This window comes from Bactrocera latifrons, unplaced genomic scaffold, assembly GCF_001853355.1.
Source record: "Bactrocera latifrons isolate USDA-ARS-PBARC rearing strain unplaced genomic scaffold, ASM185335v1 scaffold_611, whole genome shotgun sequence".
Lineage (NCBI taxonomy): Eukaryota > Metazoa > Arthropoda > Insecta > Diptera > Tephritidae > Bactrocera > Bactrocera latifrons.
This window is the reverse complement of record NW_017537281.1, coordinates 21,244-32,723: the sequence shown is the minus strand read 5'-3', so window position 1 is coordinate 32,723 and position 11,480 is coordinate 21,244. Positions and strand designations below refer to the sequence as shown.

The following is an 11,480-nucleotide window of genomic DNA, read 5'->3' as shown; positions in this document are numbered from 1 at the left end:
ATTTTTATTTATTTTAATAAAAATTGTATAGACTTTTTCGATGGTGGTTGTTCGGGACTAGTGGCGTAGCATTCATCGTTATCATCAGTTTCTGAACCACACATAATGTCAATGTGTAACTCCACCGTTGGCCCTTCTGCATCTCCTGAAAATTCTTTATCATCAAGATTATTCGTGTCCTGCCACACAAGCTTACTCTACAAGCAAGTGTCCGCAATTATTGCACTCGGCGACTTTTTGCCTCTATATCTGTAAGTTTTTTTTTTTATTAAAATGAGTTTGAAAAAATAAAAAATCAGTATTACCTCATTTCAAATAGCATAGCAACTTGATGATAGCGTTCATCTTGTTCATCGGATTCGGTAGCCAATTGTTTGCTGAAGTAGTCCAGATGATGATATAAAAATGGTTTTTCAAGGACATGTGGACACCAATCTCCGAGAATGCTCTTAACATTATTGCGACAGAAACATCGTAGTTGTTAGAACGATGCTTTCCCAACAAGCCTTCTATTACTTCTCGACCATTTAGTACGCCTGATTGGAAAAAATTAATTTGTTAAGATGGAAAAACATGGGAAATGAATGTGATATTATAGCTTACCTTCTTTAATTTTACTTTTGCTGAGTCTCGGGTAGATTAATTTCAGAAACAAGAAACTTCACCTCTTTTGGCGATAGCTTTTATAAAATTCTTAACAATTCCGAGTTTAATATGCAGTGGAGGTAGCAATATCTTCTCCTTCGCACTAGAGGCTCACGAATAATATTGGCCGTTTGTAACCTGCTGTGCTCTCTGAGTTTCTATCCGTGGCATGCATTTTGGTCACCGGAAAATCGTGTGTCCCAATCGCACAAAAAGCACATAAATTTTATATAGCCGCTTCGAACATTTTGCAGTGCATCATATGTTTCTTTCGTTTCTGTACTATAGGCGATTGGCACTGAAGGTTTTTTATTGGTCTTATGCAGTAAACCGGCCTTCAAACTGAGTTTTGAACTGTCAATACATAATCTCCAGTCATCTGCTTCATATTTTATTTCCATTGCGTTCATCAATTTTCCTACATCCGGGCAATATACAGAAGTTTTTTCATCATTCACAAGGAATAAACTTTGGAGTCTTGCCTGACGACTTCGATAAGCTGTGACTTTCACACCGGGTGCCAACAAATTGTTTGATTTCAAAATGGAAGCCATCTCTTCCGATTTATGCTGTATTAATTCCAACTTGGCAACAATTGAATCAAGCTTAGTTTGATTTATTAAAATTGGCTCAATGGATACTGCTGGCTCACGTGCATGATATGTCGGAGCCAGGATTAGTCCAAGTCATTGAGATACCGAATGGCATACTTTCACGTCTTCTATTTTTCCAATCCATTAGACGGTTGTAGCAACTTTTACACACTATATTTGGCACAAAATTTTCGTTCACTATAACATTTTGGTTGAAGTACATCTCGTATGTTTGAACAAAATCAGTACTGAAATTTCCCCTCTTTTTATGTGTTGAGACATATTGACCACAGCAGTAGAAAAAGCTTTTTATATCTGGCTTGCACAGTTCCATATTTTGTTCATTTTTAAAAAATTTGAGAAAATTACTTTTACTGTTCGCGTTCGTTGGCACTTGTTGAATGACAAAAATCACAGAACCAGTGTGAGAAAGAGAAGAAGTATAATGACAATGCATGTTTTATGTGAACATTACAGAACCAGTGTTGCTGGAATATTTTTTATGAATCTAAAAAAGAAAAATATTTAAATTTTTAGGAAAAAAATACTTTTTTCCCTTCATACATTCATTTTTAACTTAGAAAGTGTTGCACATATAGGAAAACGCTATAGAAACAGATTAGAGAAACTGTAATTCTTAATCTTTCTAAATTTGTTTAATCAAAATGGGACAAGTGGTTCGCGAGTTATGTTAAACTACGTTTTTGCCAAAATGGTACAACTAAGCGAAAAAACATCAAGATAAGGAAAAAATTTAAAAGGTCATAAAAAACTGACACATACGAACGCCAAACCCTTTGAGGGTTTTACTATACTGACCTAGTACCATCACCCTGACTTGGAATTTCTCGCCCTCCAGACAATAATCCCAAAAATGTTCCACAGTGGTATTAAAGGAAATGGGTTTTGTAAATTCCACAGTAGATCATTGCACTTACCTTCTTGACATATTGAAAAATGTGTATGTACTACTATATGTAGACGATCTAGTTATTGCAACTGCAAATATTAAAACAATAAACGAAAGCAAAATTAACCTGTTAGTACTCCACTTCCAAGTAAAATCGATTATGAGGCATCAAAATCAGATGATCGATGTAATGCGCCATGTCATAATTTGATTGGCTGTTTAATGTATGTTATGATATAGTATGTTCACTACCAGACTTAAGTACATCACTTAACATTTTAAGTAGACATACCAATAAAAATAATGTAGAATTATGGAAATGTTTAAAAAGAGTTGTCAGATACCTTATAGGTTCTATTGATTTAAAGTTAGTTTATATTAAGAAACCTGATTATAAAAATATTTTAATAGGTTTGTTGATTCTGATTGGGGTTGGAGTGAAACTGACAGAAAAAGTACTACAGGATATTTATTTAAAATATTTGAATCATGTTTAATTTGTTGGAATACAAAGAAGAAGTATCAATTTTCTAGAGAACAAATTGAAAACAAGCTAATTATTCTTGAGTATACACATACAAATAAACAGTTAGCTAATATTTTGACGAAACCGTTACCTGCAGACCGATTCCTAAAATTGAGATGTCAAATGGGACTTTTAGAAGAGAAAAAATTGAGTGCAACATAAAACTAATTATTTAAATATATATCTTAATCTTAAGTAATTGTAGCCTATTGGGTTTTTCCCAATCTTTGCAACAAATGTTGGACTATGTAATTGTAATTCCCCAGAGTGCACAACTCGTCATATAAAAGTATGAAATAATTTTATTTTAGAATTTTCTTTTCAGTGTAAATTTCAGGAGGCGTGTTAGATTTGCAGTTCCAATTGATTACCATTTTTTTTCGGCAGCCGAAAAGGAAAATGGTTGTTGAATTCTACAAAATTAACGCTCATTAAAAACTAAATTATAAGAGAAAAGAAAGCAAAAGAAACATGCAAATATAATAATTTACTAAATAATACAAAAAGTTATTAATTATAAACATAAAAAATTAATAAAACACATTCAATAATTAATTATATAAGCCAACTTCAAGCCTAGATGTTTTGCAATGAGGACATTTCATTTTAACAGAGGGGAGAGCTAAGGAGGCCTATTCCTTATAATAATAACGAACATCAAAACAACCTTTTGTTTCAGTATGCAATGAACAATTGAAATGCACTAACACTACAACAAACAATCCTAAACAAACAAAAATCAAAACAACCTGGAGTTTTAATAATACAACGACCAAAAATAAAATAATCTGTATCTAAACAAACTATCAACTACTTGTAGTAATAAGTATCATACTAGTAAGTATAAATAGAAGCAAGAACCATGTAATAAGTTAGTCTTAAGAGTGTTAATAAAGAGTACAGATTTCACAGTCCAAAAATATATTATTTTGGCTCATTTTTACTTAATGTAAAAATTAACTCGTGGCGCATTGACGATACTACACTTCCAAAAAAAAATTTACTAATTGAACAAATGACTGATTAGCGATAAATTTGACCACCGAAGTAAAGGAAAAAATAAATTCACCATCAATAAAAGAAGTAATGGGCTATAGGAGGATGGAGTCATGCGTAGAAGTTCACGTAAGTGAGGAAAGTTTTCTAAATGATATTCACTTTGGTGTGACCAGAAACGATAATTTTGCATATGGCTCAAGCAGCCCACAACTTCCATTACACCAAGTATCCTAGTGGTAGCCGAAGCACATATGTTTGAAAGTAAGATAAAACCCTGTGAGGTGAGAACCCTCTCCAGCGTTGTGCGCCACCAATAAAAGCAGAAAACAGCATCGGATGAGAGAACTCCCTTACGATGACGACCGCTGCAAACGTACTTATTAAGGATTACGATCTAAGTACATGCACCTAGAAAGTCCGGTCCTTTAATTGGTAGGGTGCCGCTGGCCAGCTGGTTGATGTCCTCGTAAAAATAATGGCCGTCCAAGAAAGGACTGAGGCGAGTAGTTCCTTATGGGATTCGTGATGAGAGAGATACAATTGAACTGTGGGATGGCATTTCAAGCTCCTTACTCCTGTAAACGAAACCATTGGTTTGCGGAAAATGCAAAAGAAAAGCTGATACGATGAGGAGAGCCGTATCGCAGTGGAGAGAAACAGACTGCCTACCTCACAACAGGGGTATGCTTGAGAATTCTACGAAAAAATTCGGCGATTAACTGAAGGTTTCAAGACTGGAGCTCCCAGAGCTGACTGATGTCCAGGGTATACTAAAATAATGGAGGAAACTTTTCTTCAGCCTGCTGAATGGCAGAGGCAGCATAACACCTTGAGATGGTGAACACGATTCCCCAATCGATGACAATGGAGCAGACGTTCCATTGCCCGACCATGAAGAAGTTCGAAAAGCAATTACCCGTCTGAAGAACAAAAAAGCGATGGGGCCGATGGATTGCCGGCCGACCTATTCAATCACGGTGGCGAAGAACTGATAAGGAGCATGCAGCAGCTTCTTTGTAAAATATGGTCGGAYGAAAGCATGCTTAACGATTGGAATTTAGGTGTGCTCTGCCAACCTAAAAATGCGAGACTGCTATCCACAAAAAATGAGAATACCGTGTGATAAGCCTCCTGAACATCCCATCAAAAGTTTTATCTATCGTTTTGTGTGAAAGATTAAAACCCACCGTCAACAAACTGATTGGATCTTATCAGAGTAGCTTTAGGCCTGGCAAATGTACAACTGACCGATATTCGCCATGCGCCAAATATTGAAAAAGACCCGGGACAAACATACTACCTCTCCGTCCATTTAAAGCTGCTTTTAACACCACGAAAAGGAGCTACATTTATGCCGCGACTACTAAATTTTCTTTCCCTCACAACTACTACGGCTGTTTAAAGTGACGGTGAGCAATACCAAAAGCTCCGTCAGGAACGGGAGAATGTCTCTGAGCCGTTTGATAAAAAACGCGGTTTTAGACAAGGCGGCTCCCTATCACGGAACTTCTTCAATCTACTCCTGGAGAAAATAATGCGAGCTGCAGATCTGAACAGAGAAGGTACAATAGAGTAACTTTTGCTAACATTTTCTGATTCTGACTGTGTAAGTCATTGAGAAATGAAGTCCTCTCTCAAACTCTATAAGTCACTCATTATTCCCGTCCTGCTATATGGTGTAGAGGTATGGGCGATGACAACATCTGATGAGTCGATGTAATGAGTTTTCGGGAGAAAGGTTCTGCGGAAGATTTATGATCCTTTGCGCATCAGCGAATTTAAAGACAGCGGCTACGCTGGCGAGGTCATAGAAAGTATTCAACGCAGTACCCGCCGGGGGAAGAAGAGAAAGACCTCCACTCCGTTAGAAAGACCATGTGGAAAAGAACCTTTCTTGGCTTGGAATTTCCATTTTGGCGCGCAAGCGCTGTCTAAGCCATTAATAAACAAAAGGAATGGGAAACCGTCAAAACACACGAAGAAATTATCTCTCGTTCTGATAATATTTTGGTGTCAATTCAACAAACTAATTACCCTTGGAAAATAATGGAAAAAGTTTAATTCACCAAATGCTTGCAAAGAAGACAGGGAAAAATTCAATCACTACATAAAATTCATACACATAGCCGATAGACATATGTATTTACAACTTATACGGAACATCGAAGAAATGTTCTTCTGTATACGTTAGACGCGGAAAGCAGATACGAGTATAACATCGATCAATGGAAGCGCGCCACCGAGCTTGTAGTTGTTGCAGTGTTCCCGTAACGAAATAACATTATGTCCTAAATTCGTACATTTTACATCGAAGATGTTAGTTTATACCTGATATTTATTTTTGTCATTCAAAGGAAATCCTGTTATGATAACGTACGTCTTACTATGAAAAGTATATAAAAACGAAAGTCCTGTTGACCTTATACCGCAGGTATTGCTTGATATGTAAATCATCATAATTAAATTTATGAGATATCCTTATGTTTAAAATGGGTGAATCTCGGCGATAAAGTTTAATGCATCAGATGCAATTAGTTATAAATTTATTCCGTTATAAGGGGAATGACCGGGGTTTTCTTTCGATTTCATCCATTTTCAGACTATCGTTAGAAGTGTTCATTAAACTTATTAGGTGGTGGGGCCACGCCCACTTTTGCAACATTTTCTGACCACAGCTGCCTTTTGCTACTGCGACTCCCTGTGATAAACTAGAATTTTATATTAATTTGGTGCTTAGTTATGTCATTTTATGGGTTCTTGGTTAATTGCGTTTTGTGGGCGTGGGAGTCGTCCGATTACGCCCATCTAAGAACCCGTAATTTTTTGGGTCTAAGAAACCCGCATACCAAGTTTTATCAAAATATCTCAATATTTACTCAAGTTACTGCTTGCATGGATAGACGGACGGATGAAAGGAAAATTAGACAGTTAATCGTTTTTAAACTTTTCTGATCGTATATATATAAATAACTCTATATCAATTAGTTTTAGATGATACGTACAACCTTTAGATGAACAAAACTATTATACTCTGCAGCAACAGAGTATCAAGAGTTTAAAAATTACAGGAGGAATTTCAACAAGTAACACCCGTTGAGCCTGAAAGTTTAATTTAAATGGCTATTCACTTACAAACAGTTAAAAATGGTTTTACAATAAGAGCGATGTGATTTAAAAAAAAAAATAAGGAAATGTTTTTTATTCAATAATCGATACAATTAAGCTCTAAATATAACATAATTCAAATGGCCTCCACGATTTCTGTTGCTTGATCGAATTTAATGTACCCAATTCTAGAGTACGTTTTTCCCTATGCCAAGTCGTATGTCTTGAAAAATACGTTCAATATTGACTTCTGGAACTTAAAAAGAGTCTGGTTAATTGGTTAAGATCAATGAATTCAAATAACCCCACACAAAGTAGTCTAATGATGTTAAATCACAATTTCCATTCAAAGTCACAATATCTGAAATAAACGAATCTCCAAACTCTTCTCTCAATAATACGGTTGTTGTAAGTGATGTCTTATTGGAACTGCATAGATCTTCTCAATATAAATTTTTTCTAATTGCGGCCATTAAAAGTTGGTTACTATCGATCCATACCGTTTCCCATTGGCACCATGATTCCACCACACAAAATCTTCAATTTTGGTGAAAGTAATGTTATTCATGAATAAGATGTGAAATTTTCTGAGTACCAGAATCGACAGTTTTGTTTCTTTACTACACCACTCAGATGAAAGTAAGTCTCATCAGAGAAGATGATTTTCTCTAATAGTTATCTCTTTCAAGTAGATTCAAGGCAATATTAGCAAATTCACGACGTCTACGGTGGTTCAATGGTTTCAGTTTTAGAATGAGAACAATTTTATATTGACGCAAAATCTGCCTGGTTGAGGTATAAGACAGTCCCAAATCTTAAGAAGTTCTTGGAATCCACAAATTGCGATCTTTAGCTAAACATGCCCGAACAGCGGCAATATTTTCATTTCTTCGAAAGGCCTCTTGAACATTATGTAAAGAAAATATACGCTCGAATTCTACAATACAGAACATGACATATTAAAATGGGCCGAAACTATACTTAGAAAACATATTATCCCTATTGGAAACCCCGGTTAGTGACGACAGTGTGCCAACAAAATACTAATTTTTAAGATTTAGTGCATTGTAGTGAATAGAAGTTTTTTGTATTAAAATGCCAGTCGAAAGTAAACTTTTAACAATGATGTTTTATAGTATTTTTTGTGAATATTTACTGTATTTTCATTGGCACATATTTTTATACTCTTGCAACCTGTTTCTAAAGAGTATAATAGTTTTGTTCATCTAAAGGTTGTACTAATCGAGGTAGATGTATGATTATATGTAAGTATATAAATGGTCTAGATGTTGAAAAAAGCTGAAATTCGGGTGACTGTCTGTGTTTCTTTCTGTCCGTCCGTCGGTGCAAGCTGTAATTTGAGTAACAATTGAGATATTTTGATAAAACTTGGTATGTATGTATGTTTCTTAGAACAAAAAAATTACGAGTTCGTAGATAAATGTAATCGGACCACTGTCACACCCAGAAAACGCAATTAACTGAAAACCTAGTTTTATAACTAAGCACTTAATTAATAAAAAACTGTAGTTTATTAGTTGGACAATAAAAAACTGTAGTTTATTAGTTGGACAAAAATTTTTGAAAAACTGAGCGTGGCACCGCAGTGTAATAAGTTTAATGTGGGATACACTTAAACTACCAAAGTTGAAAATACCGACACTGATTTGTCGGTGGTTTGAGTTGTCGGTATTTTGATTGTCGGAATTCTAAATTTCGAAATTGTCGGCATTACGTTAACTCCTAAACAACTAAATTTGCTTAGCGCAAATATTATAGGAACTCCTACCGATAGTGTGAAAATCACGATCAGTGTATGAGTTACATAGAATATACCTACATATGTGCATATATATAAAACTTCTTAGGTTCCGAGCCTCTGGTTGACGTTTTACATCTTAAGGTATTTCCTGGCTTTAGTTCTTGCCAGCTGCAAGAATTGGCCTTTCTTACATCTTATAAAAAATATACTTTCTCATAAATGTGATTGAAAGAGATTAATTTCATTTCTTTTAACATTCAGCAACACATCAGAAATTAGGATCGTACGTAGACTTTTTAATTTTATAAGGTATCAAATTTGTTTGTAAGTCATTCACGATTTCGTTGAATATGGAATAAAAATTTTTTTTACAACATTTTTGAATATAAATCTTTTTCAACGGGTCCTTTAAATAATCAAATATTATTTAAATATTTCAGATACATATTATTTGTTACTTTTAGTCATGAAAACATTACCTAGAAAACTTTACTCATAATTTTACTCATTAAAAATTTATTTTAGGGTGGAATCTAGTGTTGGTGTTCCAGTTTATAAAACTCATATGAAATTAACCATTATAAACGTTAGCAGTGGCGATGATGGCATTTACAAATGTGTGGCCAAAAACCCACGTGGAGAAACCGATGGTGTCATTCGGCTGTACGGTAAGTTTAAATTAACTGTTGCCCACAAATATGACAGGGAATGCGAACTGAAATCTAGGATTGGTGATACAGGGTTTGTCCGGAAAGTAATAGGACTGATTTTGTTCCACCGCGATTGTACTTCGGAGCATGCTTGCACAGACTGGATTCGGTAGAGGGCGTTCCGATTTAGGACAAAAAATGTCGCGCGACGTGTTTCTGTGAGTGGAGCAAGCCAAAAATGCAGCGTTCGTTAGATCCACCATGAATTTGCTCCTCCTGAACAAACCGTCAAAGTCAAGTTTTACATGGAAGTTCTCAAGAGACTGAAACGAACGGTCAATCCGGTCCGACAAGACATCGCAGCCGATTGGAAGTTGCACCACCACAACGCCCCAGCTCACACCGCCTTTCTTGTGAACAGCTAGCTAACCAAAGCCGGCATCCCAACACTTTCGCAGAAGGGCGCCCCATATGTGCCACCCTCCCCCCGGACTTTTTTTGGTCTCCTTGCTTGAAAAGGCCGATGAAATGCAACCATATTGAGACGACAGAGAGGATCCAAGCAACATGAACTTCGGCTCTCAAGACTATTCCGGAGAATGCCTTCAATGCTTGGCAGCGCTGCATTGACGCAGCCTATTTTGAAAGTTTTCAAAGACTTGTAATGATTGGTTCAATAATTTTTTTTAAATCGACTCAGTCCTATTACTTTCCGGACAAATCCTGTATAATTGACCATATTATAACAGAACTATTTCACTCGAATTAAGTAAATTAACATAAAATTTTGATTACCCAACGATGTTTAGAACAAACACAGATTTACGTATTTCTTATATACATATATAGTTTCATATCCACCAACTACATCACCTCCTGGACCTTTTTCTACTGAAATTCGTTGGGATGTATTTTTCGGGCACGGTAGTGAGACATCACGATCAAGTTATGGCAGTTATGGCCAGGACAAAAGTAAGTCTATTGTCGGATTTACCAAACCTAAATATTTAAAGTATAATATATACATACATACATAATATATGTTTAAATATTAAAATATTTAAGAGGGTAAATCATTGATGCAAGTCTAAGTACTTCATGTATAAATTCACTTTTGACGCCGTACATATCAGGTAATGAAAACAAGAGTTCCTTATACGAATACAAAATCGAAGAGGAATCTTTAATGAGCCGATGTAAAAAAATTTTTTTTTCTCTTTTTTATTCTAGGTACACGTTTCCTATCCAATCTAAATGAAATCGGCTTATCAGAACGAAAATCATTTGCTGATAAAACGAATGGCGGCCCAGTAGCAAGTAGCACCGATGCAGCCCACGATGACAACGTTCGTCTAAATGGTGGAGCACTCTCAAAAATATTGGAGAATAAACTAATGTGGATTGCTATTCTTATGGTATTAAGGCTATGCTTATGAGGACATAACATCACAAGCTCCAATGTTCAATACCGAAGCATGAGTTTATTAAACATATACCATATATCTACATTCATATATCATATAAGCATCTAAAATATGTAATGTATGTAAAGCTTTCGTAGCACATATTACTCCCCAAATGCCTTCATGCTCGTTCTCTTAAATCATACTTCGCATGACCATATAAATATATACATACATATAGTATATATCAATATATACAATATAGATACGAATATATAAGTTAAATAATGTTGTAAATTATGACCCTTATACAGATATTTTTCATAAATAATCAAATGCCAAAATCACAGGTAAACTAATTTAAAGCGAAATAATTAGTACGGCGTTTAAAGCGCTTATGTTGCCTTTTAGCAAATGAAAAATATCATTGGGCGAAAACGCCTAAAAGTGCTCTAGGAAAAGCTTAACATATACCTAAGATGAGATTAATGCTTAGCGGTATATATATACATATAAATATAGAAATATATGCAAATAAATATATCTATATATGCAATTACAAATGCATGAAAAATAAATGTGTTATCACATACATATACTATACACTATGCAATGTAGATGATTTAAAGAACATACTTATATCTTAAATAAGAAAACATATACATACATATATTCTTATGTTTATTGTTAGTACTTTGTTTGACCTTAATAATCACAAATGCAAAAAAAAATCAGGTAGTATGCTTTTATCTTTACTAGCTCTAACAATAAAGATTACTGGATTCTCAACAAAGTAAAAGTTATAATAACAAGTATGGAAGAGCTAAGTTCGGATTCAACTGAACATTTTATATTCTATCAACTTGCTAGAAAAAAAGTCAGAAAAA

General features: G+C 34.9%; 1 protein-coding gene across 2 annotated transcripts in view; it reads left to right on the top strand.

Moving 5' to 3' along the window:
- LOC108975117 (lachesin-like) overlaps nt 1-11,160 on the top strand; it is a gene marked incomplete at its 5' end in the record, with an annotated part of 99,386 nt that extends 88,226 nt beyond the window's left edge. For both annotated transcript variants that reach the window (XM_018943410.1, XM_018943409.1), the window contains 3 exon segments: nt 9,066-9,208; nt 10,040-10,162; nt 10,421-11,160. In XM_018943410.1, coding sequence (XP_018798955.1) covers nt 9,066-9,208; nt 10,040-10,162; nt 10,421-10,626 — 472 coding nt within the window.
- Nucleotides 11,161-11,480: the final 320 nt, after the last annotated feature.